Source organism: Carassius carassius, chromosome 8, assembly GCF_963082965.1.
Source record: "Carassius carassius chromosome 8, fCarCar2.1, whole genome shotgun sequence".
Taxonomy (NCBI): Eukaryota; Metazoa; Chordata; class Actinopteri; order Cypriniformes; family Cyprinidae; genus Carassius; species Carassius carassius.
Genome location: NC_081762.1, coordinates 20,451,725 through 20,471,454, shown reverse-complemented (window position 1 = coordinate 20,471,454; position 19,730 = coordinate 20,451,725). Strand labels below are relative to the sequence as shown.

General features: G+C 37.1%; 1 protein-coding gene across 5 annotated transcripts; it reads left to right on the top strand.

Annotated features, from left to right (window-relative positions):
* The first annotated feature begins 550 nt into the window (after positions 1-550).
* tpd52 (tumor protein D52) lies at positions 551-19,501 on the top strand. 5 transcript variants are annotated; one of them, XM_059556595.1, is made up of 8 exons: positions 551-709; positions 14,064-14,185; positions 14,457-14,605; positions 14,844-14,945; positions 16,857-16,883; positions 17,903-17,944; positions 18,919-18,967; positions 19,042-19,500. In XM_059556595.1, the coding sequence occupies exons 1-8, from the start codon at positions 691-693 to the stop codon at positions 19,162-19,164; spliced, it is 633 nt and encodes a 210-aa protein (XP_059412578.1). In that variant the 5' UTR covers positions 551-690; the 3' UTR covers positions 19,165-19,500. The 5 variants fall into 5 exon arrangements, with proteins under 5 accessions (XP_059412578.1, XP_059412575.1, XP_059412576.1 ...); XM_059556592.1 differs by lacking the exon at positions 551-709 and adding an exon at positions 7,347-7,932 and having other exon boundaries at positions 19,042-19,501; XM_059556593.1 differs by lacking the exons at positions 551-709; positions 16,857-16,883 and adding an exon at positions 7,352-7,932 and having other exon boundaries at positions 19,042-19,501.
* Positions 19,502-19,730: the final 229 nt, after the last annotated feature.

The window sequence follows — 19,730 nt, the reverse complement described above, 5'->3', positions numbered from 1 at the left end:
AATTAGGGACTTTGAGTCCACCCTGTGAACGTGAAGGACCAGACATATCTCCATTAATAGCTCTTCTGGTATCCTTTTGTCGAGCTTAGAAGGGTAAAATGTGTTTATTAAAAGAAGGCAATTTAATATCAGTTCTGGGTTGGTGAATGGCCATGTTGTGGCTTCCTCAAACTTCTCTTTGTCTTGTCTTTTCTTCTTTAAACACAATGTCAATTTTGTACGATTTTTTTTATACGTTTATTTATATAAAATTATTTGTTGGGCTGTAATAAATTCTAATAATCATTGTAATTATAGCTTCGTGATCTAATCTAAATTAGCCAGTTTAGTTTAAGCGACATGCCAAATATAAATCGGAATTATAAAATTATGTTTAAGTTATTTATAATAAAACGATTATTTCGATTAGTTTATTAACTTAATTTATTTATCGTTTAATGATGATTCTAAATGTATATTTCAGCTCATAAAAACGCTTCATCATAGGCGCGCCAGGTGGGTCCTCGCGCACGTCTTTCTGTTTACATCTCTACGTGCTGTGCGTCCTGACGTCACTCACGACCCCACCCCACCTCGCGCAGCAGCCTAGTCGCAGTGGCAGCTCTGAGCTTAAATTTGCTAGATTGAAGTGGGAAAGCGGGACCGCACAGATCTGAATAACTCACAACATAAAGAAGCCGCAAAGACAGGATGGAGGAAGCCGATCAAGGTAGCAGAATCGTTTTGATAACGTGACGTGACATGTCGCCACAGATTAGAAATGCAACAAAACTAAACTTTCAGAAGTTAGCTAGCTTGTTTGTTAGCACAGCCAGTATCTGGAAGATGAACATTGTCTGTTTAATTTCTTTAATTTTAATCAACATTAATAATGTGACAGTCAGTCCTGATAGACATTTGCAAGTATTTTATTCGGGTTAGAGCACTTTTGCACATTATAATTAGTTCGTGTTTTTTTTTAATGGAGTCTTTAAATACTGTTAAAACTTACGAAAGTACCAGAACGCGAACATAGTTTGCAAAATATTTTATTTATGTATTTATTTATTTTTTTAGGCAGCAAGAATGTCTGTAACTAGCCTATTGAGCTTGCAGCATCCTTGAACCATATGTTACACCTGCTGTAAATGTGCTGCTACTAATGAAACCTCTCTTAGCATCTCTGCATTATTTACATTTTTGAATCGTGCCAATTCCATTAATTAATGTAATTTTTTTTAGACTTTGTATTTTAATGTCCTGCAGATAAACGTCTTTCTAATTTAATTTGTCACGTGTCATGTGTCGTCTAAAAATAAAAATAGAATACAGTTTGTGGAATCACAAGTTTGATAGCTTTCTACCTCTTTTCTTTTCTTTCTAATGCTTGGCATCTCATGTTTCTTATCCCCTTTGTGTGAGGTCATTCATATGAAACGTTAGAGTTTAAACCCAGAAATGAGAATTTATGTTGTGTTGATTAGCAGGATCATATGTATGGTACCTGCTCATTTTAATGTAAGATTTCTTACAATGTGATCCGGTCAGCTTGGCTTCCTGGACAGCCACTGCATCATGACGTAAAGAGTCTTCAAAGCTATGACTGCATAGTTTTCTGGTGTGTGCTATTTTTCAGATGCCTGGTGTTGATGTTATCATCTGGAAGGAAACACATTGGCCTACATTCTAATGTACTACTACAATACATTTTATACTAATATTGTTCCTCCACTACCTTCGTTTAACATGTTAACACATTTTTTTTTTAATGACGTTCTGGAAATATTGTATATATATATATATATATATATATATATATATATATATATATATATATATATATATATATATATATATATATATATGAAATGTATAGCTGAAAAAATAATAAATATACCACTACAATATTTTTTTTTACAATTTATTTATTTAATACATAAAGATATTATTGTAAACATTCCTGATAAAACATTATCCAAGTCTACATAAGTTGTTACAATTGTTTTGTTTATAATCCTGTTTTTAATTGGCTCTGAGACTTAATATAAAATACTTAATGCCTGTAAATGAAATGCTATAATTTAATTATTAGTATACATAATATAATGCATGCATAATATCCACATATATGTACTGTGTGGGGTTGCATGGATGCTGGAGTCTTTCCCAGTAAATCAGGCCATACATATACAAACCAAAGTGTTTCTCAAATCTAGCTCATACGAGGAAGGATCACAAGTCTGTTAAAGTCTGTTTTTAGAAAAAAAGCAATATGTTCAGCTTTAAAACATTGCCTTAGTTTAACTATATAACAAAGGCCTTGTAGATAAGGCCTTTTGGCTGTCATCTGTGTTTACGTCTTGGAGAAATACCATTGACATCACTGAATGTCACACAGTGCTTATTTTCATAGTCCTTTCTGGCCTCCTATCTCGGTCCCGGTCATCTCGTCTCCGCCCAGCTCCCTGCATCTGAGCAGCCTGTTCTCTCTCATCCCTCCTGGGCTGCAGTGAGTGGATGAGCAGCCTCCCCAGGAGCCAGAGCCTTCCTGTCTGAATCTTCTGTTCCCCTCCCCTCATCTCTCTCACGCAGGGCTGCCATCTGCTCATTCCTCTTTTCTGCGTGCCCATGTCTCTCTGCAGCTGGTGCCCACGGGCCATTGTGTGATCTGACAAGCAGATTGTGGGACAAAACCTGAGATACCATTTATTTAGCTTAGGTATACTGTCTTTATGATATTACTCTGGATCAAGAACTAAGGTTAATTTATCTGTTTTGCAGGGTAGTTTAGTTCTGTTGCATCAGTGAGTGAATCATCAATGAGAGACCTTTCACCCAGAAGAAAAAGTGATGGGTGTAGCCTCATGTTCTTGTCTAGTGAACCTGTGGGTTAGGTCCTCTGTTCTAGCAGTGTGAAATTCAGTGTATGATTTTAAGTGTTGCCTTAGCAGTCATCGGTTGTTCATGTTTGCTTTGGTAGATGTGCACGCTGTTCTCTTTTTGCTGTCATGGCAACATAGGAAAATAAAAATGTTGAAAGACTAACCAAACTAAAGGGAGGAATGAGGAAGCTGCAATCAGATCTTCTATAGCCATTGTTGTTGAATTTGTTTTCTTTTGTGGATGTGGACGTTTGCTTGAATCAGTTGGTGGACTATTCAGAAGCTCAAGGTTGAAAGTTTACATGACTGCCAAAAGCTTGCAGATAATTCCTTTGATCTATCTCATTGGTGGAAATTTCCTGTCCTGGTGTTTGTTGGTGCGCTGTAGTGTTTAAACTCCAGTCTGCATGTTATGACAGTTATGCTGTTACTTCTCCATCTTTTTGATGTCAGTTCACTGAAAACGTCAGAACTAAAAGTGAGATTTGTGATGGCTTTTTATGTGAAGTTGAAGTAGCACAGGAAACTTTTTTTTCCAGTTTAATTTTAAAGATCGTTCAGATATTGCCTTGTTATATTGCCTTAGTGACTTTTTATGTTTGATGTACTGTTGCAAAAAAAAAAAAGTCTATGCAGTGCTTTTGAACTGTCACCAAAGAATCATGAAAAAATATCAGATTTTCAACAAAAAAATATAATGAAATGGATTGGAGATCAATTACATTGGTGATAATAATAAGAAATGGATTGGAGAAATGTTGCTGAAAATTTTGCCATGCCATCACAGGAATAATTTACTTTTTGAATATATTTAATTAGAAAATAATTATTTTAAATTGTAAAATTAATAACAATATTACAAGATGTATTTTACTATATTTTTTAATCGAATAAGTATTTTTTTCCCAAAGTCATTAAGTGTAGTTTAAATGAATTAAAGGACTACTTCAACTACAAAAGAAAATTGTCATCAATTGCTGACCCTTACATTGTTCCCTAGCTGACATTCATTCTTCTGTCAAACACAAAAAATAAATTCTGCAGAATGTCCTGGATGCTCTTTTTCATTCATTTCATTTTACTAGTGCTGTTGACTGTTAATCTTTAGAAATTACAAAAACATTTTTTTTGAAAAAATGCCTTGTACTCTATATCACAAAGTCCTTTGAAGCATTGATTCGATAGCTTTGTTGATTTTTCCTCACACAAGGCAAAATGTGAGGCTTAATTAATGTTTATGCTACAGTATGTTTATGATACTTGGCATATAAATGTGCCTTTTTGGAGCTTGACAGCACCTAGTCACTTTCACTATATTGAAAATAGCAGAAAGAACATCAGAACAAAAGTAAACCTGAATGTTGACTCCTTAAGAACACTGAACCAATGCATTGAATTTAAATTAATTGTAAAATTTGCTGTTGTAATATAAAAAAAAATTCTTTAGTGGAATAACACACATTTTAGCTGATTATGCAATATCTTCCAGAAGCATCTGTGCGAGTCTAGCAGGTCCCTGCGATCACATTTCACTCAGTGTTTCATTGTAGCAGTAGAGCTGCTTTTCTTGCCATTTCTAAAAGATGGTTTAGATTTTAATCAGCATGTTAAGTTATCATTTAACCGAAGAAGAACAGGGTTTCTGTAATTTCAGATGTGCCTTATTTATTGTATTTTTCATAGAGTTGAGAGTTTTGGCCGAGTAAAGGTGTGGACTAACATTGCACTGAGGGGAGAAACTTAAGGCCTTGCTGTGACCCTTTAAAATGAGCTTTTTCTCAGCAATGTGGCCAACAGACCATTATGAACAGCCAGCCTTAAGAGTGAATATTTGCAGTAGTGTTGATAAAAGATAAATGCCCTTCACACACAATGTCAGTAAGGTCTTCCACTAAAAATTGTCTACCACTCTTTGCCACTGGTTGGCAGATACATTTTCTCAATTTCCCGCCAATTATTCCTCTGTGTATATGTCCATCCAGGCCACTGGAGTCGCACTCTTGTCCCATGATTCTCATTTTGTCTCAATCACGGGACGCAATGTGCTTGGAATAACCCAGTAATTGATTAGACGCTGTGCTTTATCAGGTGCTTCAAATGTCCTCTTTGTTTCTTTGGTGGGGTGTTTATGTTCTTGAGCTCTGAGTTTAAATGCAAGTCCATGCATGTCCATGAGAATGTTAGTGTGCCAAAGGCAGAAGTTAGCACGTAATTGGTTAATACGTGTTGTTTAACAAAGAATTTAGTCAAAACAAATGTGTGATTATTGCTTATTTCCTCTTTTAAACAATACTTCTCATCCGTTGGTTTAAATGGGAAGTTGGGCATCTTCCTTCATAGAATCTCTCTGTTCTATTTCCGCAGTTTGCTTTATTTTTTGCATAGACAGACCCTTCTAACATGGAGCTCGTCACATGATGTGAAAATCTCCCACAATGCGAAGCTCATTAAGAAAGGCTTTGTCTGAACTTGCCGAGAGGTATTGAAGTGTTACTGAAAATTCACTGTATTAGTTTTGTGTGGAAATGATTTGGGATGCAAAGGAGCATAAATTATATTTCGCCGATGGCTGCAGATTGCATTCAAGTCTCCATTTGAACATCTGCATGCTTTTGTTGTGCAATCTAGTCTGGATGGAAGCCAACAAGGACTTTGGTGAAAGACCAATATCCAGGTACTAACCTGCACACAGCAGTGCGGAGGTGTCAAGGTACTGCCATCCTAGACGTTTGACATGAAAGTAGTCAGAGTGTTAATTGACGTGCACACACAAGCACACGTGTGTTTGTCACTGCTTGGCTCTTGTATGCCCATGTGAATACAGCTGAGCTGAACAGAGTCTCTGTGACTCTCATTTGAACCAGATTCTTTGTATCATTAGCTGTTCTCGCTGATCTCGACTGGAGACAGCAGACCCGTCCCACATAAGACAGCTACTGTAGTCAGGCAGTGATGTGTAATTCCAGCTCCTCAGGGACAAAGCTCTGTAGAGGGTTTGTCATACATAGCATGTGCGTATTTTAAAAGCTGAGGAGATGAATTAGGAATGTGTAAGGATGTGCTTATGTCTGGTGTTTCTGCACCACTAGTGGCACCAAATGAAATTCCAAAATATATTGTTGGCAGTGTTGCTGTGTCAAGCTGTTCAAACAGAGTCATGTAAAAAGAGTTTGCACTCATAGACGTGAGTGAAATTCTGGCCGATATCAATACGTTTTTTAAAACAGCTATGAACATTTGTACATAGGATATTTGTATCCTTGAGGTTAACACATACTGAAACTAGTTTTTGCATTTTTCATAAACTTGATACATTTTGCATGACCATTTCCTGTTAAAGATAATACTGGAGAGTATAGCAAAGTTTTGAATTGTTTTCCATTTTCATATAACTTGTTATGATGGAGTGCCTGACAGGGATCATTTAAACAAACATCCACAAATATCAAATATGAAAAAAAAAAATATATATATATATATAAATTAATTATAATAACGCCTTTTTTTACTATAATAATTATTTTATAATTATTGTATTTTTAAAGTCACTATGAAATCAAAATGGATGATTCTTAATTTTGGAACGTTGCAATGTATATTTTAAATGAATTATCCATGCACCTGATTATTATTATTATTATTATTTTTAAATGAACATGCCCTTGAATGTCCCCTCCCCCTCACAGCTCTAACGTGTTTAACGTGCTTTTTTCTCTTTCGAAAAACCATTTCACTTGTGTATTGACCTTATTCTCCAGCGAAACACAAACGTCATCTTTAAAAAATTGTCTTTGAATTTCTGTTTGTGCAGTAGCACTGTATATTTATGGCATCACTGTCTAATAGTAATTTAGCTGGTAAAGTGGATTTATGTATTGTATAGTTAACAAAAGTTATTGTGAGCACTGTAATGTTTAAACCAAATGTCTTATCAGATGTCAGTAAACCAGTAAGGTTCATTCATTCATTCGTGAGATCACTGTGGAAATACAACCCGAAGACAGAAGACAACAGACGCAGCACTAAAAGGGGGCGGGGCTACATAGGGTCAATAAATATGTCATAATAAGGGGAAAAATGGTTAGAAAATTAGTTCATGCTGATTTAAAATAAAATGTGTGTGTTTTGTTTTGTGCAGATGAACTGCAATGCAGATTTTGGACCATATGGTTGCTCAGATCACTATTCAGTGAGAGTTCTGTGTCTCTGGTGATTTTTCTGACCTCAAAAAAAAAAAGCATTAATTCATGATTCTCCACTATTTAACAGGACCCATAAATTGTGCGATATAATGCAGCAGGGATGTAAAATCTTACAGTATAATGGTACTGAAGACCCCTGAGTGTGTGTTGGCCTTTAGGTATCATCACTTCTGAATGTCTTGCGCTTGGCTGAATCCATTTCGGTTGTGCAACCGGTGTGTATCTTAAGCACTGTGGAGGCCATTTGTAATGGATTAACATTGTAATCTAGGCCACCACAGATTACAGCCTCCTTTTCATGGGCTTTCCCCAGTGTCATGTGACCAGGGGACAAATGGATCTTCATTTCCCATGGATGATAATATGGACGGAGGGGCTGAGCATGAGCTAGTTCAGCACAGGAACAGCTGAAGGCGATTGCTTTTTTCAGCCATTGAGAACAGTGAAAATGTGGCACTTTTACAGGATTGTCAACAAACCCCACAAGGACCGCTGAGATTACAGCTGGGAGTGTCGGCTCGTGACGGAAATAGAGCGCTCTGGAGAGGTAACTTATTAACGTGCTGCTGTCGTTGTCTCAGGCTGGACATCATGTGATCCATGCTAGCACTGCAGAATCCGCAACACACACTTATACTTGCAACCGTAGCTAGAAGATGGGACAATCGGCACAGTGATATCCTAACAGGCTCGATCACATGCAATCACTTAGTGTCCAGGAAGCTTCCTGTTTATGGGCAGCATGGAGGAACCTGTAGAGGAGTACAAGTCTCCGTTCAACTTTGAGCAGGGAGTGAACACCAGCTACCTCTATCTGTCACCCAAAGAGAGCTTCACTCCCCCTGGTTCACCGGTACTGCCGCTCAGAGGTAACTGTGTTTGTTCAGGTGCTCGGTGGGTGTGTGTGTGTGTGTGTGTGTGTTTAGGTGTGGACTGGTGTTTGTCACAGTAGGACAGGGAGACACGGAGAATGTTATGGAAAGTACGGGAGAGCCCACTTCCTGTCAAGTGCTGGTGTTTTGAAGAAGCTCTTCTGTCAGGAGCAGATGCTGTTCAAGTGGGCCGTAAGGTTGCAGAATAACACTCGGGCTAATGCAGACTCAGAAAGTGCCATCTTTACTAAACATTGATTGTATTATTATTCATTTGTAATATTTCTTTATTTAAATTTTTCCCCGCATTCAACTCTTGTCAGTTTTTTTTTTAATTTTTCATGCAATTTTTTCTGCCAGTCTGAAAGATTGGACTGAAATAATCAAGATCCTTGTTAAAAAATAACATCTAGTTTCTCATTTCTAACACTGGGATCCAGCAGAAGGATTAACAGAGAGTAGGTGCTACACCAGTGTAGTAATATTCAAGATAAAAATAGCATGCACAATTAAATATACATTAATCACCATAATAGGGACTCCAGTACTCCAGTACTGACTGATAACTAGCTAAGTTTTCATATTACATCAAACCCTTTTATCAAAACTGCTTGACTGAATTAACAGGACAACGGGATTTGTTGTATACACTGGCAGGTACTGAAACGCTTAAGTATTCTGTACTGTAAATCTGTATCTATGAATTATTCCAACAGTGTTACTACAATGCACTTAAGATGGTAATCACTAAATGGAAGAGCAGTGAGCTTGGTTAACAAACTATAAGAGTGTTTACACTGGGCCATCAATCTCATTACAGAGACAGAGAGAGGTCATCGGTCAGTCCTGTGAGCTGTCATGGCACATCAGGGTTGGAAACTTTTCTTTTATATGGTGATTCGTGAGATGGCAGCCCATTCGTAATCTTGTTATTGTGTATCTGGAAATCCATGTGTGGAGAAATCGATTAGATCGATCGAACTAGAGGACAGATGTTGTGGATGTTGAAACTTATAAATGGGAATTATTACATTAAAACGGGTGATGAAATCAGGAATGTCTGAACCAATCTTAAGCGCTTTCATTACATCTTGGCTGCTGGAAAGAATTTAATGCATTTCTTTTAACATCCATACTCCACAGTGAGTTTTTTTTTCTTTTCTTGGTGATCTAGTGTTTTTCCACTACCGGTACTTCATAAGTCTTCATACTTGCGTTAAGAATGACTCGGAAAGTGAGGAGAGAGAAAAAAGTATCATCTATACATATGCCATTTGTTTTAATAGTTTGTTATCCAAAGCAATTAAATTAACTAATTTTAAATGTGGCTTAAGCATGATATTATTACTATTGTTACGTATCTTTAAATAATTACAGTAATAATGTACTGTTTTTAACACTGATGTTAATTTACAAAAATAATAATAATTATATGCCAGTGTCAGATGACTTTGTGCACTGCCTCTAGGTTTTACAAAAAAATATATTGGAGGAATGAGCCACATTTTTTCTTACCCACAGTAGAAAAATGTTGTGTGCATTGAACCGGTTTAAATAATTATATATGAAGCATGATTTTACAGTAAAATATTTTATGCATTGCTTCTCACCACTTCAGGCACTGGTTGTAGTCATAATTTCCATTACAAGTGATGTCATATGGATCTTCCTGTTAACCACGCAACTGTTTCAAATTGACACTTTCAATATTAATTTCCCATTAAGAATGTACATGACACACTGTCAGTGTCCCCTCATGTGTAACCTGTAGTCCTGTCACAATCAGCAGATGTAGTTTTAATAGGGAGAAAATGTTGCATCAAACTAGACATTGTGAAAGAGAACATAGAAGGTAGGAAATCACTCATTTGATTCAAACTGCGTCCAACATTCACGCCTTTTACCAAAGCAACTTGTATCATCTGTACTAAACTTGAACATATTAGAAATGTATATGGTTGCGTGTACAATTCTACTAATTTTAAGAGGCAAAAGTTTTGTCAAGAGAAGCCAAACACACTAAAAATATTTTGTTAGGAATTTGTTGTCAAACAAGCTATAAATGAAACTCTCTTCTGTTCCTAATTACCTTTATGGTAAGTTAAAGTGGGAGGCAAACCTACCAGTTTTTCCAGAAATACCAAGCAAGCTGCTTACAAATGAGTTGCACACCCTTCTCATGTGATGCAACTTTTATGTTTCTTCCTGTAACATGTATTAAAACTCCCAGCTGCAAGTTAAGACCTGAACCTCATATTTGACCTCTACTGAATGTAGGCATAAAATTGACATGGGCAGGAGTTATTTTTCCCAGCTACCACAGAAAAGGCTGGTTTTGTCAAAGCTCTGGAATCTGTTTTAACAAAGTGAATGGTTTTATCAGGTTATTCTGTTAATCCAATAAACATGGGATGCACTTAAATACTGATTGTACTGAATAAGAACAAGCGCGTCAGCTGATAGCATTACAGTATAATATACAGTGCAGTGCAGAGCTGTTCATCCAGGGCTGTCATACTGTTGTCAGTTTGATCGACAGTGCTGAATTTTTGGCCTTTCCTTCTAGTCATCAGCCCACATAATGGTGACATCCAAGAGTTTTTTTTTATTTATGTTGTATATCCTACTATGGTCTGTCAGTGGAGGCATCAAAGTACATCTTCCAGACTTGCGTGAGCCCTTGGGTGGGTGTCCATCATGTGACACGCACCTTATAAAGTTTTAAAGCTCTTTGACACATGACTTCTTTCTGACCTCCTCATCTTCCTTCATGTTTCTCCTTTTCCCTTCTGGTCTGACGTCTGACTCTACATGATTTCTAAATCCGAACCAGAGTCATTCTCACCACTGAGCTAATAGCACTTACATTCAGAATAACAGTTCAACTTAATATAAACTTGATGCTAAAAATTTATATCACAAAAGATCAATGGAAATTGTTTAAAGAACTTCTAAAAGGCATCACTAGAAAAAAAGTACATTTCTGTCTCAGAATAAAAAAAAATGATTGCGAAATTGTTGCTTTTATACAACTTTTATACTTGTTATTCTAACTTTGTCATACAATGTTATTTTAGTTTCAGGTAAATAAAACTTTTGTCTCTTAATTGTAATTTACGGAGCCCCTCTGGTCCCACTTTGTCAAAAAAAAAAAATATATAACTAAGTCGTGGCCTCAAGATAAGTTAAGTCGTGGCCTCAAGATAAGTTAAGTCGTGGCCTCAAGATAAGTTAAGTCGTGGCCTCAAGATAAGTTAAGTCGTGGCCTCAAGATAAGTTAAGTCGTGGCCTCAAGATAAGTTAAGTCGTGGCCTCAAGATAAGTTAAGTCGTGGCCTCAAGATAAGTTAAGTCGTGGCCTCAAGATAAGTTAACCCTCTGGAGACGATTAACACGTATACGCGTTTTGAGTCATTTTCTCCTGATAACCCCGAAAAGAACTTAAATTACACTTTCAGTTTTAATCGTACAGATAAGAGCAATACATCAATCGAATCTGTAAAGGGTCTACTTTTTTTGGATACAGACATAATAATAACAAAACTTTGTGCACTTATAAAATAAAGATAACAAACAAGGTGCGCTGTCTGCAGCCTTTGTCTGCGCTGATCTTCATTTACAAACACGTCATTAAAATGAACTGTAACTCAGTGTATACTCAACAAAGAGACATGAGAGAGATATCTATAGAAAGCTTGACATGTCTACTTTTAAACTAAGCAAGTGCTACCGAAAACAAATATTCTGTGATAAAGTAATCCATATGAAAACAACGCGATGTCTGTTTTTCATGTCTCCCTTCATTATATCTAATGTGACCATGCCCCCGCGCTGAACGCGCTATTCAGATTCAAACTGAAGCGCGCGGCTTGAATACGCCCATATTTTATCTGTTTTAATATTCGGTGTAATATAGTTTGCGGCAGTTCTGCTTCTATTTATTTACTAGTGCTGTTCATCACAATCAATTCAATTCTGTTAATACAGTAATGTAAATCTTGTAGGCTGCATATCCATAGTCCTTTATAATTCTTCTTCATATTTTATAGCATATTTTTATACTTTTTACATGTATATAGGCTACTTGTTTATTTACCAACTTATATTATTATTTATATTCCTTTAAATGTCTTGATGTGCACATCAACTGTGACACAAGAATTGTCCCCCGGGTTATCAATATCAATAAAGATCAATAAAGTAATTCTGATTCTGATTTTAAGTTAACCTATAGTAGTGTGCAGGATGGTCCATTAATTATTGAAGTGTTTCACATTTTGGAAAAGCATGTCCGTGTAGACTATGATAAAACGTCAGCAGAGGGCGTTCTAGGCTTAGGTCACGGTACCTCCGTCTGGCTGTATGTATTTATGTGTATTTCCCGGTATTTCCCAGTTGAAATGTATTAGCATAACAAGTTAAGAAGGCTAATTCAACGTTAATGGTTATCAAGTAACTGCTATCTTAGTCTCTGTTACTAACGTTACAAATTTTATCGGACTTGATAGCCATTAACGTTGAATTAGCCTGCTTAACTTGTTATGCTAATTATTCATATGATCATCTAACGCATTCTCATCCCGCAACTCCTTGCCGTCAACTGGGAAATACCGGGAAATACACATAAATACATACAGCCAGACGGAGGTACCGTGACCAAAGTCTAGAACGCCCTCTTCTGACGTTTTATCATAGTCTACACGGACATGCTTTTCCAAAATGTGAAACACTTCAATAATTAATGGACCATCCTGCAAACTACTATAGGTTAACTTAAAATCAGAATCAGAATTACTTTATTGATCTTTATTGATATTGATAACCCGGGGGACAATTCTTGTGTCACAGTTGATGTGCACATCAAGACATTTAAAGGAATATAAATAATAATATAAGTTGGTAAATAAACAAGTAGCCTATATACATGTAAAAAGTATAAAAATATGCTATAAAATATGAAGAAGAATTATAAAGGACTATGGATATGCAGCCTACAAGATTTACATTACTGTATTAACAGAATTGAATTGATTGTGATGAACAGCACTAGTAAATAAATAGAAGCAGAACTGCAGCAAATTATATTACACTGAATATTAAAACAGATAATATTGCACAGAATGTGAAGTATTACATTGCACTACAGTACAGGTCCAGTTTAATAACAAAGGGTCCATGTGTCAGACACTTCACTATCTTGAGGCCACGAGTTAACTTATCTTGAGGCCACGACTTAACTTATCTTGAGGCCACGACTTAACTTATCTTGAGGCCACGACTTAACTTATCTTGAGGCCACGACTTAACTTATCTTGAGGCCACGACTTAACTTATCTTGAGGCCACGACTTAACTTATCTTGAGGCCACGACTTAACTTATCTTGAGGCCACGACTTAACTTATCTTGAGGCCACGACTTAACTTATCTTGAGGCCACGACTTAACTTATCTTGAGGCCACGACTTAACTTATCTTGAGGCCACGAGTTAACTTATCTTGAGGCCACGAGTTAACTTATCTTGAGGCCACGACTTAACTTATCTTGAGGCCACGACTTAACTTATCTTGAGGCCACGACTTAACTTATCTTGAGGCCACGAGTTAACTTATCTTGAGGCCACGACTTAACTTATCTTGAGGCCACGAGTTAACTTATCTTGAGGCCACGACTTAACTTATCTTGAGGCCACGACTTAACTTATCTTGAGGCCACGACTTAACTTATCTTGAGGCCACGACTTAACTTATCTTGAGGCCACGACTTAACTTATCTTGAGGCCACGACTTAACTTATCTTGAGGCCACGAGTTAGTTATATATATTTTTTTTTGACAAAGTGGGACCAGAGGGGCTCCGTAGTAATTGTATCTCTCTCCTTGTGATTTTATTTCCCATAATTTGAGACCTCTATACTCATGGAGAGGGTGGGTAATATGACACATTTGCAGCCAGCCACCAGGGGGCAATCAAAATGTTTTGGGTTCAACTTTCAGGACATGTGTGGCACACTTGGTTCAAGCCTGCAACCTTTTCTTAGACTAGCTATTTTATTGGCATTCTAAATCACCTTAAAATGTTTTTCACCCCATGCTTGTGTGTGTGTTTTTTGTTTTATTTTATTTTTTGTAGGGCCCAAGAGTCCAGACTTCATCCCAGAAGTAGGCGAAGATGCAGTGAATGCAGTGCCCTCTTCGCCCTACACGGCCCTAACTGAGGAAGAGCAAGCTGAGCTTCACAGTGAGCTAGCAAAGGTCTGCATATTTCAATCTTTTTATATTTCAGATTCCAACCAAAAATGCTTCATTCAATGGATGAGATTGTCTTGGAAGCAAATATGGTTTATTCTCAAGGCTGAACTCATTTTGCAGTGCCTTTTTCTATACTCTTTCAACACATGCTGTATCTTCTGACTGGAGCTCATGGATAAACCCATCAGTCCACTGGATTTTTTTTTTTTTTGAGTGTCACCACTCAGCTATTTTTTCCATGTCAGGTGAATTCTTCTATCCTGTTTCCTTACAGGTGGAAGATGAGATCCAGACTCTTTCTCAGGTGCTGGCGGCCAAAGAGAAGCAGGTGGCAGACATCAAGCGGAAATTGGGCATCACTCCACTCAACGAGTTCAAACAGAACTTGAGCAAAGGCTGGCATGAAGTCACCACCTCTACTGCGTACGTGCCCTCACTCGCCTCAGGCACCTGCCTCGTACTGCTGCGGAGGAGCGGCTCCATCTGTCAATGCTTCTGCTGTGCAATTCACACTTGCCATTTGGCTGAATTACATTAAAGACATGCAGTTGTGAACGTGCTTGATTTAACTAGCTCACTCCAGCTGTTAGAATTACATGATCTTTTACTGTTATGTTGTATACATTTTCTGTACACATCTGTCCCCCGTCTGTGCTGACAGGTATAAGAAGACCTCCGAGACCCTGTCCCAAGTGGGTCAGAAGGCGACGACGGCGTTCTCCAGCGTGGGCTCAGCCATTACCAGAAAGCTAGAGGACGTGAGGTGAGATGGGAAATTTAACCCTTGTCCAAATTATCATCCTTTGATCAAACTATCCTTTGTACCCTTTTGACCTAGTAACACCTGAATAAATGAATACTTACTAATACCTATTAATGCTGTCGGTTCCAAACCACTCTGGCTACATTCACACAGAGGCAGATTTATTCAACCTTTATATTACCAGGAAAATAGAAACTCTTGAGACTTAAAATCTATTTTACCAGAGTGGCTGTGCCAAGCAGAGGTAATGACACAAAATAAGACACAATGAAATAAATTAATACAACACAATTTAACATCACAGTCAACTCAAGCAGCAGCTGTAATTATTTCTCATAACATTTGTTATGTAAACCAGATTGCAGAATTTGAATGAGCCAAAAAGAACGCACGTCACCCCTCTGTTTATCAATTTGCACTGGCTACCGATAGATGCGTGCATAAAATTAAGGTATTAATGTTTGCCTATAAAACCACCACTGGCTCTGCACCCCTTTACCTAAATTCATTACTTCAGACTTGTGTGCCCTCGAGAAGCTTGCGTTCTGCAAGTGAATGTTGCTTGATTGTGCCATCACAAAGAAGCACTAAATCACTTTTATGGACTTTTAAATGAACTGTTCCCTTCTGGTGGAATGACCTGCCCAACTCAATCCCAGCCCTTTAGCAGTCTTCAAGAATCTGAGTCCGAGTCCTTAGCCATCTTCAAGACCCTCTAATTCCGTTCTTTAAAAAAAAAAAAAAAAAAGACTTGAACTCTGTTCATTTACTGCTTGTTTTCTTTTAAACAAAAACACACACTAGCTTTTCTAATCTTTTTGTATTCTATTTGTTTTCTTTTTTATTATACATTGAACAAAAGCAAAAAAGGCCTCTAACACTAGCTTATATATATATATATATATATATATATATATTTAAAAAACTTGCTACATGTACTGTTAAGCTAACTGAGTGTTGTTATAGCACTCATTGCTCTTTTGTTGATTTTGATTTTGAGTCACAACTGCATTTTCATAGCAAAATTTGGTAGCTGTGGGGTCCAAATTCCAAAGTGGTTAGAATACAAAACCGAAACACTTAAAGGGATAGTTTACCACAAAAAAAAAAAAACGTAGGTAATTATTTACTTGCCCTCAAGTGATTCCAAACCAATAAGACTTGGATTCACAATTGAAGATATTTTATCTGTCCCTCCATTGAAAGACCATTCCACCTACACTTTTACGCTTTAAAAGTTCATAAAGACATTATAAATCTAATCCATATGAATCAAACTGTTAAGTCGCAGACATCATTTAACCTTGAAGCTTAAATATGCTTACTTGACTTGTCAGAGAAGCATTGGATTAAGCCACTTGATTGATATGGAATACTTTTTTGAAGTGTCAATGTTTTTGTAGAATGTACCTAATGGACAGAAATGTCTGAGGTTTTATTAAAAATATCTTCATTTGTGTTCCAAAGATGAGGATCTTACTGGTTTGGAACAACATGAGGGCGAATAAACGTTGAATTTAAAGACACAACTGAACATTTTGATATTTGCCATTATTCTATCACTATGTTGATTATTTGACGCTGATACACAGGACATTTTGAGAGTCAAATAGATTTGTTGATCCCAAACAGACTGTGTGAATGTAGCCTTGTGTGATAACCACTTACACATACATGTGCCTTTAGCATAACACTACTGGACAAAATGGCAAAGGACTGAATTGTACACCCACGCACAATGGAATTACCAAATTTGAGCTAGAATAAAACCATTAACCACAGACACCCACATCATACTCTGAAGTCTAAGCAACTGACATTTGCTCAATTTCACCATCTTACGACACTCTTGCTGCAATGCCGGCAACAGCGGTTAACTGTTTTCGCTAATGACACCTCTGCCATTTACAGATTACAGTCATTTTCCAATTCTTTTGGGTAAGACTGTTTACAGTGGCTTCAAACAAAAGCTGGTTATTTTGGCTGCTACACCTCTCAGTAGTGTGATGAATGGTTTTATAGTGTGGCATGTACTTAGAGGTAGTGCAATTCTGCCATTTTTTTTTTTCACTGTTGCAAAGCATGCTAACGTTTTTTACTTAAACCTCTGCTTTAGTGCGTGAATGTACATGTTGAATGGGTATTTGCAATTCAGAGTATTAGAATTTAAAAAAAGATGAATAGCTCACCTGAAATAAACAACTTTGTCATCCTTTACTCCAAACTTGTTTTCCATTGAATTTTTTGTCCATACAATAAAAGTCAGTGGAGTCCAAAATGACACTGGATCATATTGACATTAATTGCATGGACAAAAAAATGCATTACAAAAATCTAATTTTGTGTTCAGCAGAAGAACAGTCATAGAAGGTTTGACGTAAATGATGACAACTGTAATTTTTGGGTGAAATATACCTGTAACTTAAAATCATTGTGCAAATGATTTTGTCATTTTGAGTTAAGATAATTTTCCATCAGTCTTATGCTAGGTTTTCTGATTTTCCTCCTACTTTCTGTCTAAAAAGCAGCATCATCTCTCATTATTTCTCAGCATTCTTCATAGATAGTATGTGTGCTTGTGTCCCACACAAAACTATCGATCTTCTGGCTGTCGCTCTGCTGAACATATCATCCCCTCTGACAGTGATGCAGACGTGCTTAAACCGTTTATTCCCTGCTAATTCTCTCACACACCCTATTCATCCAAATTGGGCGTCCCAGCTGTGTTGTGAATCCGTGTCAGTGATACCGGTAATAAAGTCTTAAACCCCTGATGGATTAAAGCCTTATACTCTTACTCAGTTTCACACCGCATGAAGGGCTGAGGTGTTATTTCATGCTTATTATGAACTCATAGATGTGTGTAGGTGCATGGCTTTATTTCCCCTCTTATAATTCGTCTGATAGTCACGTCTTTGGCTAACTCCTGTCTGCTCCTCTTTACTGCTGACGGATAGTATACGCTCCATACAGCATTCGGCTAGCATGCCGGTGATGAGGTAAGAATTAGTTCTGATAGACCCACATAAGCCTCTATATTGTTCAGGAATACTTTTTTTGATTGGTCAGTTGACTGATGCTAGTTTTTTGTCTCGCTTTTCACTCCGTTTTTTCCCCCCTCATATTTTAAAATAAATACATCTTGCACCAGTATTTAAAGGAATAGTTCATCCAAAAAATGGAAATTCTGTCATTAATTACACAACCTCATTCATCTTTGGAATACGAATTAAGATATTTTGATGAAATCCGAGAGCTCTCTGCATAGACAGCAACACAACTGAAACATTCAAGGCACAAGAAGGGTAGAAATGACATTGTTAAAATAGTCAGTGGTTCAACCATAACTTTTATGAAGCTATGAGAATACTTTTTGTGTACGACATACTCTTGTGGCTTCAAACAATTACGGTTGAACCACTGAGGTCATATGGACTATTTTAATGATGTCTTTACTACCTTTCTGGGCCTTGAAAAGTTTCAGTTGTGTTGCTGTCTATGGAGGGTCAGGAAGCTTATCAAAAATAGCTTTGTGTTCTGAAGATGAACGAGCTTCTTACAGGTTTGAATCTACCTGCGGGTGAGTAATTAATGACAGAATTAAAAACTTTTGCGTGAACTATCCCTTTATTGTTGATTTATTCAATAAGAGATTCATCAATGTCTACAGTTCATTGTAATAGTCTTGTTTAGCATGTTGCTAAGCTAACTATTCAAACAAGCATTTCAAAGAATATTTCTCACTTTAGTAATGATTAAAATATATTTGTAAGTCACTTTGGATAAAAGCATCTGCTAAATGATTAAATGTAAATATTTAAAATTAACATTTGCTAGCTCGCTAGGTTTTGGAGCACAGCTATAGCAGATGAATTAGCAAATCATTTGATATACCGACACCCTTTTTTGCACCATATGGATTTTGAAGTGTGAAGATTCAGTCTGTTTTACATAGTTATCATGTCTCTTGCAGAAACACGCCCACTTTCAAGTCATTTGAGGAGAAAGTGGAAACCTTAAAGGTAAAGCGACACTGATTATATCAACACTGCTTGTGAGGTAAATAAAAACTCCAACCTCGTTTCTGACTTTACAGACCAAGATAAGCCCGACGCCATCGACAGGCGATACTGAAGAGGTTTCAGAATCCACACCTGATGGAGAGCCAGTGGCTGAACACCCCGAGGGAACTTGTCCTCCAGATCAAAAAACGCACTGAGGATCCTCCTCCTAACGCTCCCCTCTTCTTTCTCCTCATGACCTCCTATCCCTCTTCTTCTACTCCACAGCAGCACTTCTACATAGTCACAGTGTGCTTTGTTCTGTGGCTAGTTTTCCACTGGAGTCTGGGTCATTTCTAGACGGGACGTGGTAGTCCTACACTGGAACAGATGTGTCAGAATGTGAGATGCATGTTTGCTCATGCACTGTCAGAGCACGATATCCTCTGACCCCTAACTTCAGGCTTGCCTACATGAGAGGTTCAGGCTGTCCTTTAGAAGTCCCTAAATGTTTCTTTTTACAGAAAATATCCCAAATTTATATATAATTTAAATTTATTTGAATTTGACTTTTTTGTTTGTGTTCATTCTCTGTAAAACATCCCGCTACTTAAAATTGCCAGCCAAATTAACCAAAATTCTCTGTGTATTTAGTTCCTCTTTCCATTTTTAAAACAAATGCCAAAAACTCAGAACATGAGTTCTGTCTCTAAGTGTATATGTTAAACTAAAAGATTTTTTTGCATTAAAAGTATATTGAGTGGGTTATTAGCATTAATATAAA